The sequence below is a fragment of the Callorhinus ursinus genome, unplaced genomic scaffold (assembly GCF_003265705.2).
Source record: "Callorhinus ursinus isolate GAN/ISIS: 27379988/994484 unplaced genomic scaffold, GSC_fseal_2.0 scaffold12, whole genome shotgun sequence".
NCBI lineage: Eukaryota > Metazoa > Chordata > Mammalia > Carnivora > Otariidae > Callorhinus > Callorhinus ursinus.
This window is the reverse complement of record NW_027397074.1, coordinates 80,149,355-80,170,019: the sequence shown is the minus strand read 5'-3', so window position 1 is coordinate 80,170,019 and position 20,665 is coordinate 80,149,355. Positions and strand designations below refer to the sequence as shown.

Sequence of the window (20,665 nt, the reverse complement as noted above, 5' to 3'; positions counted from 1 at the left end):
GGATGGGTTAGCCTGGTGATGGGTATTAAGGAGGGCACGTTCTGCGTGGAGCACTGGGTGTTATGCACAATGAATCATGGAACACTACATCAAAAACTAATGATGTAATGTATGGTGATTAATATAATAAAAAAAAGCAAAAAATAAAAAATAAAGGATCCAGATTTTTAAAAAAAGTAAATCAGCAAAGGTGGTACATCCATAAAACTAAACTATTACTCCACAAATAAAAAGAATGGACTATCATAACATGAAAAAACATGAATGCACCTCAAATGCTTTATGCCAAGGGACAGAAGTCAGATTCAAAGGCTGTGTCCTACTGATTCCATTTACATGATATTTTGCAATAGACAAATAGAGAAATCTGTTTGGTTGTTGATCATCAATGGTGTTCAGAAAATCATTTGACTAAAAAGGGGCACGAAAATATGCTTGGATGATGAAAATTTCTTTCTCAATTGTGGTGGTACTTATATGATTGTATACATTTTTAAAACTCCTAGAATTCTGCACAAAAATGAATTTACTAAATGTAAATTTACCTCAATAAAAAAATAAAATAATGAATTAGGCTTTATTATTTATTAATCTTAGCATAGCACTTGGAGACAAAAAAAAACCAAGTAGTAAGGAATTTGGAGTGTTGGCTCAACAACAGCTCATATGATAAAGACATGAAGCTTTTAATTATCACATTTCAATACTTGGTATCTACTTAAAACTTTAGCTAAAGCAATCTTAAACACATTTGTAATAATTATGAAGAAGTCCAAATTACTGGAAATTGACTGGGCTGTGAGCTGCCTGAAGGCAAGTGTCATTCATTAGTTATAAGTAGCAGGGTACTAATTAGATGTACATAGGGTATTTGTGAAATGATCGAATTAAAATAATCTCGTACTATTCAAAGTGGGCTAGATGATGAAACAGTTCCCAAATAACTATGGATTAACACAATAAAATTGATTGTTTATTTATACACATTCCCATGTGGGTAGCACCGGTGGGGATGGCTCTTCTGGATAGTTCTCATCCAGTCAGTGACTCAGGATCCAGCCTCCTCTACCCTCTGAGCCCCCCAGAGTCTTGTGCTGGATCCCCTGTGTATGGGTGACTTCAGAGTGAAACAATGATTAATGGAGGCTGCTGGCTGGGAGATTTCAACAGGTCAGGCCTGGAAGTGGCATATTGTCCTACTTCGCATCTATATTTTCAGAAGTTAGAACTTGGTTCCATGGTTCACCTCACTGTGAAGTAGAGGAAATGTTTTATGAGCAGCTAGCCAGTTTCAGCCACATGCATTGGACTCTGACTTGATTAGACTACATTTGAGATCACTGTTTACTTCAGAACTCTACAATTTTAAAGGGATATTTAGAATATTCAAACCCCATAGAAGAAAGCCCTTGATAGTAAGAAGTCTGGAATTATGCTAATGAGTATACACTAAGGAGCATATAGCTTGATCATTTCTTCCCCTCAGTGTCTCTCAGGAGAAGGACCCAGTAGCAGCATGTGGTTTTCAGTCTCCACAGACCAGACCAACGAATCTGACCCAGATTGGAGATCCAGTCTGCTTCTAAAGCTGGTTTGCTCTGATCCAAGAAATAAGTAGTACAAAGAATATTTTTTTTATTTTATTATTTTTTTTGAGAGAGAGAGAGTTCAAGCAAGTGAGAATGGGGGGGGGGCACAGAGGGAGAAAAAGAGAGAGAATCCTAAGCAGGCTCCACATCTAGCACGGAGGGCTCAATCTCACGACCTTGAGATTATGACCCGAGCCAAAATCAAGACTTGGATGCTTAACCAGCTGAGCCACCCAGGTACTCCTAGAGAATACTTGTAGAAGCAGGTGGAGAACAGGTTATATTCCATTTAGAAACTCATTGTAAGACAGTGATCCCTGCATCCCATTCAGTGGAACATCAAATCAATATCTACAACATTGTACCATACAAGGAAATAACTTCTCTAATCAATGAACTATGTCATTGAGGCCTAATATCTGAATATCCAGCCTGAAAGCTTCTATTGTGGTAACACCAGTGCAATTTATTGTTTATTCTTTATCTGCATCTGTTTTCTTCAAGACTCAGTTTTTTCCATATTTGTCCATTTTGGGTTTACCATTAGAAGGCCAACCAGGTTAGGGTGCCATGTATGCCAGTTTCAAGAACAGTGCAAAAGAAACTCTCCAGTTGGTTCATCTGCAGTGCAAACAATCTTCTACTTGCTCCTTATGACCCCATGTTCTCACTGATCCTTGAAATATCTATGGCAGATTGAAATGCTGAATAGACCCTATGGGAAGATTTGATTAAAGAATCAAAGTGCTGGTCCATAGGGTTTTGGGGGGAAAATGCCTTTGTCAAGTTACCTGATGTTTTGAGAAACAACTTTTACTTGCTATTGGGCCCTAGTAGGCCATGGGAATGCCTGGCCATGGGAAACCAGATCACCATGAACCTGGAGCTGTCCATCAAAACCTGCTTTGAGGAACAAATCATAAAGTAGTATATGTGAGACTAGGCCTGAGCAGATCCTAAAGACTCAAACAACTGTCATAAATAGTTGATTTATACTTCCATCATGTCTGTTCCTGTCATCCTGCCATTGAATCGTCAACCCATAATATGGTCTCCTACGTAGTTTCTATGACTATTTAACTGAGAAGGTGTGGTCCAGAAAGACCATGGAGAAAGTGTTCTTCCTAAAGAGGAGAATTTTATACAGTACATTTCACCATAACTTTGCATGGAAGGAAAATCATTGGAAGCCATGATATGAACTGATTTAAGGGCCACACATAATCTTTTACCTTGATATAAAAGAAAATATTTAGAGGATTGGGCCACAGAGCTTTAAATAAGAAAGAGGAGTAAATTCATGTGTGTTCCATAGGATTTCTCATGACAAAGGAGGTTCTCGGTTTCCATGTGGACAAGAATACTGGCATACTCAGAAGTCAATCAGCCTCATTTCCCAAGCACACCAGTGGTCATGGTGATGACGGTGACTATCTATGGGTTCAAAATATTGGATTTCATTTAGCCAATACTAGTTCAATTACAACCATTACTGACTATCCATCTTACCAACAGCCAGTAGAATACAGTACTCAGACTGTGTTCTCAAATTCCATTTTCCATCAGAAGGAATCAGTGCTTCTTGGAGAAATAATTCCAATTATAAGGCTAGAAAGATAAAAGATAAAAGACTGTAACGTTGTATCACACCAGAAAGCAAGGGAGCTACTGAAGATACTAGGATCATGTGGGGGAAAACAAAAAAACAAAAAACTAAGTAGCCAATTTGAATAGGCTCTTTGGTAGCCAGAGTAATGACCCCTTAAAGATGCCCATGTCTTAATCTCCAGAACCTATGAATATGTTATTCATATTCATATCCAGAACCTGCCATACATTGTTAAAAGGAACCTGTAGATGCATTTATATTAAGGATCTTCAAGAGAGACGGAGAGATTTTCCTGGATAATCTGTGTGGTCCCAGACAAGGGTCTGTATAGGAGCAAGGAGAAAGGCTCAGGGTCAGGAGAAAAAGAGATATGAGATTGGAAGCAGAATCAGAGTCAGAGAGAGGTATGAAGGAGCTGTCCTAACCTTCAGGGTGGAAGAAAGGGGCATGAGCCAAGGAGTGGAAGCTCCCTTAGAAAGCTGGGACAAGCAAGAAATCAGATTCTTCCCTAGCCTTCCAGAAAGGGATACAGCCTGTGGACATCTGGATTTTGGCCTAGTGAAGCCCATTTCAGACTTCTGGGCTCCAAAACTGTAAGATAATCATTTTGTGTTGTTTTAAGCCACAAAACTTGTTATAGCACCAAAAGGAAATTAAAATAGACTCCCACTCAATAAATACAATTTGAACATCAATAAAGACAATAGCTGCAACGAATAAAAATACAGCAAATACGTTTACATTGATGAGCTCATCATGATTTTTTTTAAAACATCTCTTTTGTTGAATTTTTAAAAAAGTGGTAAAGAAAGGGAAAAAAATAAAACATTTATCCTGCCTTTCCTCTATTAACTATACCTCAAGAAGATAAAAAGGTGGTGAGGAGGAAGTTTCTACTTATAAATACATTTCAAATACTAAAGAGAAAGGGACAATAGAATATCCCCACCTTGCAACCCCTAATAAATTAATGGATCTAGGTTAGTAGTTTTCTACCAGGGGTGATTTTGCTATCCCCAGGGACATTTGGTAGTATCTGGAGACTTTTCTGATTGTCAAAACTGGAAGGAGGTGGGGGGTGGACACAATTGCCATTTAGTGGGTAGAGGTCAGGTATGTTGAAAAATACCCTACAATGTAGAGAAGATTGAAGAAGAAACAACTATCTAGCCCTAAATGTCAATAGACGTTGGCTGCTGTTGAGAAACCCTACGCAATGCAATAACCATAATAAACCCTAGAGAAGAGAAATTGAACACTCTGTGCCTCTTGATAGAAGTACATGCCACCATCTGAAAAATCTTGCCAAAAAAGAAAATATATTTAAATCTGATCAAGCCTCCAGATCTAAAAGGAGCTACAGGGTCAATGGAACATGCAAAACTACACTCCAGGGATGTCATTAAAAAATCCAGGCTGCATGGGAATCCAACTGGGAAAAACAATCCTGTTTTATTCAACAAATAATTCCGAGGGGAAAAAAGGAAACTGAAGATGAACCTATACATTAAGCAGGTCTTCAGAGACATAGGAGACAATGGTAATATATGGATTTTATTTGGATTCTTATTTGAACAAATTGTAACTTTTATATATATCAGGTTTTTTGTTTCTTACAAAACACCTGTGATATTTTTATGGTTATTAAATAACGAACAAGATTTTAATTTTCAAATATTTTTCAGTGCCCAATATTTTTAAGGAGTTATATTTAATGGCTTTAATGTTTTAGAAAATCATCTTATTTTGCCCCTGAATCAATAGTACTTTCCTCCCTTATACTGAGAATGTCATTCGCAAACAGCTATTAATGAGGAATGCCAGTTGTCTCAAGGTATTCACGTATATTAATTAATTAAAATTTAAATTTCTGAGAAAAGGCAGTCCTGGAAAAAAAAGTCTATAATATGAAAAAGATGAAAGTAGAAATTTAATGCATGGAATATAAAATGACACTCATCTGTTTCTACATATCTGAAGCCCACTCTCAACATTTCTGCTTCCTGAGAAATGCAGATCTGGAAAACCTTTCAGGTGAACCCAAACAAGCTAAGTTGCTGGGTGAAAGCCAGGGGATCATGGGATGGGAGGTGGAGAAAAGTCACACTGGGACCACACATCAGTCACAGAAATGAGGTACAGCACCTTCACATATTCTCCTCCTTGAAGTGTCCTGTATATATTTGACTAATTTCCTTCTTTTCTATCTTTCTCCTACATTGTATATATGATGTGTTCATAGTGGTCAGTTTTTCAGTTGACTCCACAATTTACAGAATATTTAGACAGGCTATTAATATTTTAGAAGACAAATGAGATCCACATGGGAATTCCAAACTGAGAGCAGATGAAGTATTCCTCTGAAATAACTTTTAAATCAAAAGACTTCATTTTTTTTCTCTATTGCCACTATCTTAATTCAGGTTCCTCTAATGTCTCAATGGTGATTATGGAACAGCCCCCTAGCTAGTCTCCTCTGCTCCAATCTTTTCTTCCTCTGACTTGTTTGCCAAAATTATATCTCAAGAATGTAAATTTTATCAAGCTACCACTGACTTAAAAACATATACTGGTTTGAATTTGGCATTCAGTGCCCTCCAAGACCTGGCCCCTGTCTACCACCTGCCTTATCTTCACTAGTTCCTCATCCTCTCTGCCCCATAAGTCCAGCTTTGGATACTTTTGAATTTTTATTCTCTCTTCCAGCTCAGCACACTTCGCAAGGTGCTCCTTTGCTTGAGTTCCTTGTTATCTGGATCACTCGCAATCATTTTCCTGGCCTCCTACAAGATATTTTCTGGTCCTTCCATACAGGAAGACTTCTGCAATCACCCACAAAGTCTTACTCTCTGTGACTCTTCTTACCCCTACATTTTAATTGCTTTACTGTCATCCTTGCTATGCCATTATATTGTCAGGACTGATTCATATCGAATATTGTGTCTCAACAATTCACTGTCACTGATAACACAGATATTCCACTAATATCTGAATACCTAAGGAGAATTTTAGCCCAGTACCACTGACATCTATTGAGACACATGCCAATTTTAAAAAATTTAGGATTGATTATTTTTAGGTAGATTTAAAATGTCAAATGAACTTTGGATTATATGAAACTTCAACTCTGCTTAAACACTGAGAATGTGTGATAACATGTTCACAAATGGAAGAACTGTGAATCCCCTGACTTACACAAGACACAGGAAGAAAGGACTTTGAGGGGCGCCTGGGTGGCTCAGCTATTAAGCGTCTGCCTTTGGCTCCGGTCATGATCCCAGGGTCCTGGGATTGAGCTCCACATCGGGCTCCCTGCTCAGCGGGAGCCTGCTTCTCCCTCTCCCACTCCCCCTACTTGTGTCCTTCTCTCACTGTCTCTCTCTCTGTCAAAAAATAAAATAAAATCTTTAAAAAAGGGAGAAAGGACTTTGAGATTTTTTCCAAGGGAGTGAGAAGGTGAGCTACTATCCATTCTTTCTCCTCTTTCCCCTTCTGTGCCTATTGTACAATATTCCTTCCTCCTTTTGTTCCTTACTTAGGTGTTTTCTCAGAGATGAGACCCAGTCTCACACATTCAATTTCACTAATTTACAAAGATCAGCCAGAGGCCTGTTGTGTGTGGGAGGAAGGATGGGAGAAGGTGTTCAGACAGAGACTAGAGGGAAACACTGCACAGATGATCCAACTCTCCTGATTCCCAAAAGACATATTGAAATTGTCTTATCTTTCAGTGGCTTTGGCTCAGGAATCTGTCCTTTCTCAGATTAACTATACCTCTTATATTTTATATATTAATTCATATTTTATGTGCTTATTGTTTCTAAAGTCTCAGAAAAGAGGCTATGGATTTTTCAGAAATTGGACAGATTTAACATTTAAATGGTACTCATACATATGCAGTAAAATTCCTCTCCAATTGCTTATATGCTGTCAAGTAGTGCCCCAGACATGGTTTTTCCTTGGTCAGTAGGAGCCTTAAACAAACACCTTTAGTTATATTCATATCTATAAAATAAGACCTTTAGTTGATGCTCCTTTCCTGAGGTACCTTCAGCACTCAGACAAGATGCTACGTGCACAGTTAGTGGTCCAGCACAAGGATATCTTAACAGCCCCCCTAGCATCTCTCTCAGAACAGTGACTCACACAGTTACTGGATGTGGCTTCATACATCACACATTATTATAAGTGAGTGTAAAATATGAAAATGTTTCAGTTCCCAATGGAAACACAATTACTTTGTACAAAATTTGGATGAATAAGAACCAGTGGTCCAAAATAAGATCCACAAATAGGTCCATGATTACAATGTGACAAATCAAAACAGTGTGTTTTTCTTCTCATTACTCTCAGGCCATATGAATGGAGATAGAGAAAGTGTGGGAAGTTCTATTACAGCAGTGCTCAACTCCACTGAACATACTGCTGTGACATAAAAATACACCCACACCCCAAACCAACCTCCAGCCTCCTACCCAGCATCACCAGGACATGTGTCGTCATCTCCTTCCTGGTTGCCAGGGCAATGCAGGTGATGCCTGCCATATCTGAGTTAAGTGGGAGAAAACACAGGCAAAATTCCTTTCTCTAAGTGATGCTCAGGATTCATCAAGTTGCCAGTTTTGAAGTTATTCCAGAAAATTGCCCTAATAGTTTCTGCCAGGCCCCCTTTACCTCCTTATTCCTTACACTATAAATCATGGGGTTCAGCATGGGTGTCAACACAGCATAGAAGAGAGAGATCAACTTCTCCTGAAGAACAGAGGGGCTGGAGTGGGGCTGGATATAAGTGAAAATGGCCATGCCGTAGCACAGGACAACCACTGTAAGGTGAGAGGCACAGGTGTGGAAGGCTTTCTTTCTTCCCTCTGTGGACCGGATCTTTAGGATGGTGGAGATGATCTGGATGTAGGACAGGAGAACCAGGCAGAAAGGTGTCATCAGCAGAACAATGCTAGAAACCATGATTGCGATCTCATTGGTGGAGATGTCCACACAAGCCAGTCTGACCACAGCTAGGAGTTCACAGGATATTTGATCAATATACTTGTTTGTGCACATGGGCAGCTGAAAGGCGATGGCGGTCTGTATGAAGGAGTTGATAGAACCACTGACCCAGGATGTGACGGCCAACCTAGTACAGAGGCCTCCATGCATGATGACTGAGTATCGCAGGGGGTCACACACAGCCACATAGCGGTCATAGGCCATCACTGCCAGTAGAACAAACTCAATCCCACCCAAGCCCAGGGAGAAAAATAACTGGGCTGCACAGCTCACAAATGGGATTGCTTTATGTGCTGCAAGAAAATTTGCCAGCATCTGAGGAATGATGCTTGTGGCATAAGAGACATCAACGAGGGAGAGGTTGGTGAGAAAGAAGTACATGGGAGTGTGGAGTCGGCTGTCCAGTCTGATGAGGAGAACGATGAGCAAGTTCCCCAGCACTGTCACCATGTATGTGATCAAGAAGAGGACAAAGAGGAAAACCCGCATGTCCCAATCACTGGACAGGCCAAGGAGAATAAACTCTCTCACCCAAGTCTGGTTACCCGTTCCCATTAAAATAACTGAAGATTATTAATCTGCAGAGAAAGTCAGAAACAATAGAAACTGTTGAATCAAAGAATTATAAAAATAATTTTTATGAATATCTATTGTATACAATTGGCCAGCCTTAACCAGATGTTTCAGACCATTTACTGGCCAAGCTGATAGGCTTTATCCCAACATGTATTACATCTATTCTGCATCAGAGTCAGGCCAGCACTTTTATAAGGACATGAGGTGGTCAGGATAACCCAGTTAAAGGCTGCCAATAATGCAGTGCAATTTCAGGAGCTCACATCTTTACCAACTTAACTCAGATTGAGAGTGAGGGGAGCTTCATAGGTGATAGTAGCAGGTAAAATGACAAACAATGAAAAAAATCTCATTGGAAAGTTATAAAAACTACCTTAATTTTGCCAACTAGCCTCATCATGATAAAATGGATAAATCTATTACAAGAGGCAGGCACTCACTCTTTGGGAAGAAGCAGGGCCTTGTGGAAAGTTCTAGAATCAGGGAAGCCAGGTTTGAAATCTGATTTTGTTTAGTAGCTGTGTTACTGTGGTTTAGTGACAAACTTTTATATATGAAACAAGACAGTATTATACAATTCACAAAAACTTTCAAGCTGAAATGTAGGTAACTTTGGAGAAAGTACTTTATAGAATGTACTAGTAATAATATTACTATACTAGTCTGAGTATTAGTAGTAACATGACTTCTGCTTTGGAGTAGTTAGAATAGCAAAGGATTTTCCCATGTATAACCTCCACAAACTCAGATATAAATGAAATGGAGGCATTCTATAATAGAACTGAGGGATTCAGGATGACTGGTCACCTTGAGGACCTGGGGATCATTTGTCTTTTTTATAGCCCTGATCTCTTCAGCCTTCAGTGGTATCAGAAGGGAAAGGGAACTGTGATCATACCTTGTTCTTTTTATTTTTCTTCTCAACTTGATGTTCTTAAGAATCTATCCTTTGCATATGGGCTCAAAACAAAGGAAATGACAGTATGGATGTTTGACTTTCTATTTACAAAAGAGGAAGGGAAACAATTGTTTAAGGAACCTTCATCATTGACCAAGGCAGAGTACAATATGTGTCTGAATGTATGTAGATGTATGCTGGAATGGAGTTTCTTCTGTGTTTTCTTTCATCCCAGAAAGGCTTCTTAAGTAGAACTGTATGTTACAATATCAATGTTGAACATTAAACAGAAACTGTTCAAATTTTTAAAAAATTTTTAAAGTAAAGGATAAAGGCAGTAAGGGGGCTTGAGGACAGGAACAGAGCTGCTTGTCCTAGAATCCAAAGGGGTCTTGCTAGGGTCTGTGAGCAGAAAGGTAAGACTGTCTATGCCTCCACTCTCTTACCTGATAAAGGCTGAAACAAAGCAAGCAGTTCCCCTAAATGCCCATCTCTTTCATGGTTCAGCCACATACATTTTCATAAACTCTGCTGGTGTCCTTCTCTTAACTGACCTCCCCTTTCAACTGTTACGCCTCTTTGGCTCTATCATAAACCTTCCACCACCACCCCTCACTTGGCTTTTCTTCAATCATGGTCAGATCAAATGCCTCAAAGATGACATTCAAATTTAATTCTAAAACCTCAAGAAAAAAAATCTGTTAACTGTTACTGAATTTTAACAAATCTGCAACAGAAAGTAGACATTTCTTTTTCCACTCATTTGGCAAACATCCATGAAGTGCCATTGCTGCTAGATGCTAAGATTTCAAAGTAAATATTACACTTCCCTACACTTACAGTTCATGTGGATGAAAAAGACACAGAACAGACTGTCATCCTATCACTGTCCCCCTGTTGCACGTACAAGCTGCCTGGAGAACAAGCCAGCCCACGACTCACTCTAGTCTTCCTGCCCACCCCCCACATCACTCTACTACAGTCCTTGTCTCATGACAAATGAACAACAGTATCACATCTCACTGTAGGTGCGAGCTTCAAAACTTAACAGTCTGTGCTCTGAATCCATTCTCTTCCACTTCCTGGGACTGAAGCAAGTCACCCAGCCAGCCCTGTCTCTAGTTTTTCAATGGCACAATGTGGATAATATTGGCCAACTAAAAGGGCCATTGCTGAAATTAAGGAGTTGAAGATCTAACCTTCCTATACCAATGACAGAATCAGGGCCGGTATCCATTATTTGGTGCTGATAATTGACCTAAACCTTTGATTTCATACTCTCTATCTCTTTCATCATCTTTTTCATCTATTTCTTTCAATAAGGATGTTATTCTTTCACTTATTCCCTCTTTTTGCCACCCTTGGGTTTCTCTCATCTCTCATTGACCACTTTTCCCTCATTAAAAAAATATATACAACCTCTCAATATGGGGAGAGGAATCTTTGCTATTTATCATTCTAATTATTTCCTCTTTCACATCAAGAGTTCTCAAATGATTGGTGTCTACCTGCTGGAATTATTTCCTCATAGCATTCATCCTTTGAGCCAGAAAACTGTGGTTTTTACTTTCACTAAATCACAGACATTATACTCTTAATGATCCCTGGTGACTTTCTCATATCGAATACACAGGCTTTCATTTGACTTTCACTGTTTAACTTTTAATAGTGTCAAGTAGTTACTCCTTCAAACCCTTGACTCTCTCCTGTGCTTCTGTTCTGACTAGGCTCTGATCTGTTATTCCTTATCTGTATTCGTGAGGGATTTCTCCAAACCCTCCCACTCCACTGCTGTGAACATCTGGTCAGTTCTGTACTCACCAACTGTACTCTTCTGTGGTTTTCCCCCTTGAAGGGCTTGTAATTTCTAACGACAAAAACTGTAATCAACTGTGTGCAGCTCACCCTCAAGTCTACATTTGTCTCCTGGACTTCCCTCTGAAGGCCCAGATGCTTTCCCCAACACCACAATGAATGTCCATCTCATAAATGTCTCACCAAGGCCTCCACTCACCTCCCCACACATGGGGTCCCTCCTGACTCCTTCATTTCTGTCAATGCGACAAAAATTCTCCTATTCTCCCAACACTTCGTGTTTGACTTTCCCCTCCTCTGGAATAAATCCTCTTTCTTCATTTCCTTTACTGCGTATTCCCCATCTCCCCGCAGCATCATTCACACTTACACTTGCCCTCATCACCCCATGCCATAGAGTGCAAGGTGTCCTTGTAAATTTCCCTGATGCCACCTCCACCCACTCCACACTCCTACATGCTCCCTCCAAGTTCATCAGGAGATACAAGTGTTTCCCCATTACTTCCCCACACAAACAGATCTATGAGGTCTCCATGTACACAGAATTAAGGTTTTCCTGCACAGAAGAATTTCCACACAATCTTCGGTCTGGTCCTGTTCTATTTCTAACTTTTATTTTATTATCTCTAGCATTTATTATCATACTGTGTGTTTTACAGCAAAGTATTTTACTAAAATAAGCTGTTAATACTCAAGTAACGTTCCGTGATACGTTAGCTGATTATTTTTAACCCACCGAGGCTGCTATTCATTTCCAAAGACCACTGCCTTATTTCAAAATCATTAATATCCAATTACACCTTTTGTCCACACTCATAGAGTCATTTTTGGGACTCATGGTAGATAAAGAAAAGAGATCGGCCTTTGGAAAGGCAAATGCAGGAGGAAACGTGTTCATCAGATGCTTTTAGCATGCCCTGCAGTTAATACCATCACCTTATTACTTTGGGAGCAGCTCCATTTAAATTTAGCTGGGTTCCTATTCTGGCCTAGGGTGGAAAATGGACTCAGTGCCAGATGAAATCTCACCACTCCTATCAGAAAGCCAGAGCTTGGGCTTCTCAGATCTAACTAATTTGTAGGATCTGTAGCTCTTCCTGAATGTGTATTTTTCACTGAGGTCAAAAAACAAAGGGAAAATGTGGGAATATTTGTTCCATTTGTCTGCATAAATAAGAATAAATAAAAAATCTTTTAGTACAGGGTTAGCAGGCAGCTGGTGTTCAAAACCAGTGTTGAACAGTGACCACAGTTAAGAGCCACATCTATTTAGCTCTTCCTCCTGCACAGTGTGTTTTGTGTTCTCTTCTGAGAATTTGTCTTAACTCTGGCTACTTTACCCTTTTGTCAGGTCCACAGTATTCCTTTATTCAACAACAAAATCCTATTTTACATATTTTCTCAACAAATTTGAAACCATTCTCTATAGGTTTTGAGCTATCATGGTCTACTCACAAATGAATAATCCATGCTGTCTGCTCAGAACATAGTACTGGGGAATGACATATCCCTTGGTTAATCTCCTTGGACATGAGCACCTTGCAGGAAGGACTTCATGTCTGTGTTTTATGAAGTAGGGTGGATGTAGGATAATTACTAGAGCCATAACAAATAGAGCATACCATGTGACTTAGTATGAAAAATGCTATAGAAATAGTCTATGAAAAATTTTCTCTTTACAATACTGATACTAATGCCTGAAATGTGTTTTTTATGTGGAACATCTCCTTTTGAAGACATATTTAGATATAAAAAATATTAAATGGAAAGTTTATGATATAAAGCAAATAATCTTTTTGTGAACTTGTATGTGAATGACTCTGACATTGCAGAAAAAGTCAGGAGTGAAGTATAGACAGCAAGATCAAATTTTCCCAGTTAAAATATTACCTTTCTAGATCTTAGCTAGAACTAGTTCCCAGTGCCTCCTCCCATTATCCAGTAATTATTAGTTACACAAATATCAGGACTAAAATGTTCTCTCCATGACAAAGAAATGAAGACATAAAGTAGGTGAACAAATTTCTCACATAACACCTTTTATATGACACAATACACCTAATTTAAAAGTTAAATTTTAGCCACCCATTATGATCTTTTTTAAAAATAAATCTATTCATTGATTCCATGGAAACGGTTATTTTTTCTGTTATAAACTTGATGTAAATTATAACAAGTTAAATGTTATTTTTCAACCTATTCCACCTACTTAAATTCAACCACAATTATTTTTCTTATTGTTTCAATCTCCTACTACCTGATGACATCTTTGGCTGAAAGTACATGTCATCTGAACAAGGTGAACAGTGAATAATTCAGACAACAATGCTTGCTAATGTTAAAACAAGGACTGGCCTTTATCTCCATGGGGTAGATAAAAATTTGGCCTTAGCTTATTTCTGCCTCCCTTTATCTGATTCTTGCCTCTAACCCTCCATTTACAAGCCAAATATTTTCACTCCATCTCTGTAACTCTCTATACCAAGGTCTACCTTCCACTAAAATGGTCCGTGCTCTAATAAAATTGCCCATTAGAAATATGGTAAATTCTCAGGCAGTAAATTTTGGTAAAACTTGTAAACATATGGTATTTGGGAGTCATGGAAATGAGGCATCTCTAACTCATCTATCATAATTTACTTAAACTCTGATCAGTAGACCTCCCAGATGGGAGCTCCTTCCATGTTGAGCTCACTAAGCTCTGCAGAATGCCTGAAAAGGGTGTCGCCCCAAGGAACAATATGGCTTTTCAATGTAGTAAAGCACCCTTTTAGTCTTTTACCACCCCTTCCCCAGATTTCTGCTCTAATAGAACTGGTAAGAACTACTGAAGAACTATGAGGAACTGCTCATCAAATAAGACAAGAAACCTGACCCACAGACAAAATCTAACAAGTACTGACAGAATTTTCACTATGCTGTGCCACACAGACAGGATCATTTCTTGTGGTTCTCTGGAGACGTCTGCAGTTTCTGCTGCTCCTGTTTTTCAATCATTTTTAATTGCATTATTTTCCATTACTACTCTGTGGACAAACATTCCAAAATACTTGATTAATTTTTTTCATGATGGAACTATTCAGAGTTTCATAAATCGGTAAAAGTTTTCATATACCTTCTCTATTCTCAGCATTCATTGCCAAATTCACTATCTTACTACCATGTGTAAACATTTTAAACAACTTTTTTCCACTTCTTTTGGCTGGCTCCTTCAAGAAATTATCTTCTCGTCTCCTCATACATTAGGAAGAGACAAGTATTGATTTGAACATTCAGGAGGTATGCATGTTATAGGATTCCTCAGGGCCTCACTTTCCAGGATTATATTTCAGAACCGTATTTCTTTCCACTATTCATGCCAATTTGAAGAGGGCATGGATGGACAAAACCGTGGATCATCCTCAAAAATCCAATCTGAAACAGTGAGGCTTATGATAAGCCCACTACCCATAATTCCCCCCCATTCATTGCCTTAATAATGCCCTATAGCTAAGGGGAAAAAGTTTTTTCTCTTCTGAAAGTCTATGCACATCTTTTGCAATCCTCCATTGAATCTTAATCATATTGGCTTCCTATTTGGAATCCTCTACAACTTCACTGCAACAGACAGAAATGAAGCACATGAAGGTGAGTCCCACAACCTACAGATGTGTTTTGTCTAATGCTGGTCAAAATAAACCAGACCGTACATTTACATACTTGAATTGCCAATAGAAATAGCACTTTAATTTAGAGAAAGATTCATATCACCTATGGCTGAACACTTGGATGCTATATACATTTAATGCATTCATCAGGAGCAGAAATATTTGCAACAACCTAGTGTTTGGAACAGAGTACCCAAGGATCACTTGGGAGGGTGTTCTCAAACAGGTTTTATATCTTCAGAAGATAACCAGTTTGCTACTTCCCATCTAGATTTGGTGCCTGGCATCTCACATAATCAGCAACTAATGAGGCTCAGTTTCTCCGATATATGCAATACTCAAATCACCTTGAATGATGTTTTACTATGGTTTCATTCAGTAAATGCTCAGCTTCTTTGTGTGTCTTGTCCCCAGCGGGGAAACTATGGCAGTATAATTCCCTCAATCTACCATGTCCCCCACAGTGCAATCCCTACAGCCTAATCTAGAGGAACTAACCCCAAAAATGAGAGTCAGGGGACCTCAATTCTAGTCCCAATTCACATTCTGAGTGTTGTAGGACTTGAACAATCCACTTACTCATCTTACATTTCCATTTTCCAACACTAAAAGGAAAATCAAAATACTTTGTACACAAACTCTTCAGGAAAATTGAGAAAAGAGACTGCATAGTTATTAACAATTAGTCTTTCTGGAAATTTAATAGACTCCTACACATGCTCATGAGTAAAATAACTATCACCTTACAGATCTGGTTTGTCCCTTAGGTCTTCCCCAAATATGATGCAGAAATCCTCCCCACAATCTTCAGTTTCCAAATATTAATCATCCTCTTCTGCAACTCCTCCATTTCTCTCTCTCTTTCTCTCTGTTAGTACATAAATTCAGCATTGAGAACCCTTAGAACGGCACCTGAGCCCCCAGCTTCAGGAAAGCAGAATCACTTTATGACACTTGCCATATTATTTCAGGTGAGAAGATTGCAGCATTTGTAGGTCAAATCCTGATCCAAAGCCCCAAACAAGTCAGATCAGTTCTAATTCTGCCCCTCTAGACACACCTGAGTACACCCCCCCTTCTGCTGGTGCCTGCATTTGAGCTCTCAAGCATTGATTAGTGCCTGACAAACAGACGTGCTACTTCAGTCTAATTTTATGTTGGTCTCTAAAGAATGTTCCCTCCAACAAAGCCATGGACCAGAGAGACGAAGAGTCCCAGACGCCTCAGGCTCCTGGTTAAGAACTCATCTGGGAATAGTTTAGATTGTGAGGGAAACAGCTGCAAGAAAGTTATGACTCCACCATAAACCCAGTGAAGTGCAGCAGTGTCTGAATTAGCAATATGGGGCTGAAAGACTCCCCTCAGGAGCTTTATGCAATAGTGTCCATCAATGGTACCACTCCCAGTTCTCAAGGGCAGGGTCTCCTTGCTGCCCTTCTCCCTGTGAAGTCAATTGTTCTCCACTCTCTTAAAAAACAAACAAACAAAAAAAAAAAAAAAACCCACACACAACAATCCCCTAGAGCCAAAGGTCATCCCAAAAAGCCAAAGATGCCAGCTTACTGAGGTTTTAGAGTATTCTCCTCTAGCCCAAACCTGACATTTAGTTCCCTTGCCCATTTTTTTCTGAGCAGTGACGAGGTCTGCAACCAAACCTAGTGAAAAAACAGTTATACCCTTTAGCTCCAGGATACCCTTGTCTGTCCTGAACACAGGATCATTGTGCCTCACTCCCCTGAGATGGGCAAAGACCCTACTAGACCTGCTGAGAGTTTTGTAAAGATGGATGAACCCTATGGAGAGCACATCTCTCATAGCACTAATCAAGTTCCAAAAATAATAGCACTGTGTAAAAAGATTTTAAGACTCAAATAGGATCAATAAAAATAAAGTTTTATGGTCTCCACGGGAAAAAAGGGAAAAGTACAGGAGATCCAAAATCATTAATACAGTCAGTTTTCTATACCTCTTCAAATTTTTAATATTTATGAAAAAATTGAATGTAATTTTGACAGACTGCAGTCACATTACATCTCTGATATAATCTTCAGGCAATGCTTCTGTAAGTGAATTACTTGTCCATTCATCTCTAAGTCCAATACCCAGTTACGCTAGCACCATCATTTACATATCCACACACTTACCCACTGTCTATACCCATTTCCATACTTAGCCACCTGCTTATCTGCTCATCCACCAACATATGCATCCCCTCATCATGCACTTGCCATCTCATCTATTTCCCTAATGTCCAGTAATTATCTCGCACATCTTTTATTCTCACCAATGTGAATATCATCCTGCTTGTCTCTTCCTTCATTCTGCCATGTTCCTATAACATCTGATACCACAGCACCCAGTGACTTTGACAATGTTTCCGTGATATTCTCAGCAATAGAAAGAGAAAGTAGAGATGCTTCTCATTCCTCACCTGAATTTCTGAACTCCCCTAGATTGACAGAATTGGTTGGATACTTTCTCTGAGGAAAGGTGGAAAAATCCCATGGCTGAGAGAGTGTAGTCAGGGTGTCCAGACATTCACCTCACTGTTGATCTTCTCCACTCATCTGCAGACAACAAAAAGGGAAACTCCCAAATTCAAAGCTTCGGTAAAGATCCCACAGCTCTCTCAGTTGCTCCTGCTCCAGATCTGCTCCAGACCTTGTCATTCAACCTCCATCACTCAACAAGTTATATCACTCTTACTGCAAACATTTGTCCCATGGATATTTCCTTTCCATTGTTAATGCTGCTGACTGCTGTTGTTTTAGTATTTGTACCAGAGTGCCAAATAATTCACTGCCCTCCAAAGTATGATAGCCTTCATTCTGCCCAAACTCACTGAATCAGACCCTACACAGGAGGGTCAGCAAATTGTGTCTTAATGAGCCTTTCAGGTGTTTCTGATAGAATAAATTTGAGAAGTCTTGGAACAATTCATTCTGTAAACCATGGTCACACTAATCTTTCATTTTAACACTTTATTCTACCATTATTCACTTCACAAATATTTCTTTTTTTTTTTAAAGATTTTATTTATTTATTTGAGAGAGAGAATGAGATAGAGAGCATGAGAGGGGGGAGGGTCAGAGGGAGAAGCAGACTCCCCGCCGAGCAGGGAGCCCGATGTGGGTCTCGATCCCAGGACTCCAGGATCATGACCTGAGCCGAAGGCAGTCGCTTAACCAACTGAGCCACCCAGGCGCCCCACAAATATTTCATCTACAGTCTCCAATGACTCCCACCCATTTTCTAATTCCTACTGTTCCCCAAACAGGAAATGCTCTCTTCTGCCCAGGAAGGTCATCTCATCAGTGTCTGCCTAGGAATCGAAATAGTTCTTTCAAAAAGCACTTGTGACAAATGCAATAATATGTACTATCAATGTGTAGGCTTGGTTTGTAAGATAAACATGAATATAATGAATTATTTTCTCTAAACACTGTGCATATAATTTGGGTAAGCTACTTTCAGAGAAGCAGTTTATTTGCCTTAAATTCCATGGCTTAAAAATCATTATTTGCCATTTTATATTATTACTTACCCGTAAATTATCACTCACATCTCCCACTTAAACTTTGTCTTTTTAAAACACGCCTTTAAAGATAAGTGATTATGGGGGTGCCTGGCTGGCTCAGTCGGTAAAGCATGCAATTCTTGGTCTTGGGGTCATGACTTCAAGCCCCATGTTGGGCATGGAGTCTACCTAGAAGAAAATTAAAATTAAAATAAAGGTAAATGAAATGTTCTGCTCTGCTATAGGATGTTTCTAGGGGCAGAGTAAGGAGGGGGACGGGGAGCATATGGGAACTCTCTGTACTTCCTGCTCAATTGTGCTATGAATCTAAAACTGCTCTAAAGAACACAGTCTCCTTTAAAGGAAAAAATATGTTTGAGTTTGTTCGCTTAAGCTGTAAAAAGCTGGAAAGAACATTGGTTCCCTCCTAAAACAAGAAAGGTTAAACCACAGAATCATAACTATTCCCAGAATCATCAGAAAGCTGAGGTTACAGGGCAACCCAAAAGCATGAAATCTCAGGAAAGATTGGCACATCCAGGGAGGGAGAGGATGTGAGCTCTTACTCACCTGGCCTGGAGCATGGGAGGAAAACAGGGCCAGCAAACAAGCCCATGAGAATTGCCTTAACAAATGGCTAAAGTTTGAGGGTGGGTTACTGGAAGCACGGAATGGCTGAGAGCCACAGCAAAAAGAGCAGTGCCACCAGTTCTCAAGATTTTCTCCACGCACTTGGGACAGCCCTCGCAATGATGTTCAGGGAAACGTGGAAAAGCAGAGAAAGCCCCCTGCATGGTGCAGGTTTGGTGAAGGCACCCCACAGCTGTGCAGCAGGAGAAGGCACGCTCTGGGCACACGTTCTGCCTGCCCCATGGAACAAAAGCCTGAGCCACGGGGGGAGGGCGGCAAACTGTTTCCCTCAGAGACAGATGAAGACTCATTACCGAGGGAAGAGAACAGAAAACAAAACAAAACATTCTTTCTCCAGGGTCCTAGGGCAGGAAACCACTCTGTTCAGACAGTGAGCCATCTCCTCAGGCTGTGGTGGCAGAAAGTCCAATAAGAAGGCCCCAACCCTGAGACACAGGGACAAAGGATGTGCCTGAGACTGAGAAAGAGCCAGGACAAAGGCATAAGGCCCCACCCTCCATCCCCAGGCCAGCAGGATTGAGGAACAAGTCACAGCTGTGGACCAGGGGGCAGGGGCAGCCTGTGCACAGACATTCTCTCCACATGCAGCCTCACAGCAGAGCCTACAACTCAGGGTGGTTCAGCGACACTGGGAAAAGCCCTCCAACCCCTGGACACCCCACATTAAGCACACATCCTGATACAGAAAATTAATTTATTGGTAGAGGGGGATGATCACACAAACCCAAAACTCAAGGCCCGCTCGACCCATGAGTGCATTGATTCCCACTCTCTCCTCACCGAGCAAGACCACAGCACAGACAGAAGAGATGTGCCCATTTCAAGGCATAATGCTACTTATCTCAGATTATGATCCTACACTCAAAATGTTCAGTTGCCAGTCAAAACTAAAGGTCAGAGGAAAAGGCAAGAAAAATTCAGTGTCATTGAACAAAGGAATTAACAGAACCATTACGTACTTGATTATAAGAACTATCACACATGGGTTTAAAATAACTCTTACCAATCAGTTTAAGGATCTAGCAGAAAAGATGCACAGTGTCATAAGTGCATGAGAATTTCAATAAAGATTGAACGCCACATGGAGGAGTTAAGTCAACGTGCTGGACAGGAAGAACACAGAAACAGAAGTAAAGGTTGCTTAAAAGTTGACTCAGTTGGGCTGAGAATGAATCAGTGAGCATGGAAGCAGAGGAGCAGGTCCAGAGAGGTCACCTGTGCTGCTGACCTTGGAGATGGGAGAGCAGGGGCAACCGCAAAGGCATGGGGGCCAGGGGAAGGCAAAGGGATCCCTCAAGGAACAGTGAAGGAGCGTCCAAACATGTCAACAGGATGCAGACATGAGCATATAGCATC

At 40.0% G+C, this 20,665-nt stretch overlaps 1 protein-coding gene across 1 annotated transcript; it reads right to left on the bottom strand.

Annotated features, from left to right (window-relative positions):
- Nucleotides 1-7,806: 7,806 nt before the first annotated feature.
- Nucleotides 7,807-8,760, bottom strand: LOC112811072 (olfactory receptor-like protein OLF3). The gene has a single exon (XM_025854988.2). The coding sequence runs from the start codon at nt 8,758-8,760 to the stop codon at nt 7,807-7,809; it is 954 nt and encodes a 317-aa protein (XP_025710773.2).
- Nucleotides 8,761-20,665: the final 11,905 nt, after the last annotated feature.

Excerpts from the sequence above, each read along its gene's own strand:
- LOC112811072 (XM_025854988.2), bottom strand. The coding sequence starts at position 8,760 with ATGGGAACGGGTAACCAGACTTGGGTGAGAGAGTTTATTCTCCTTGGC.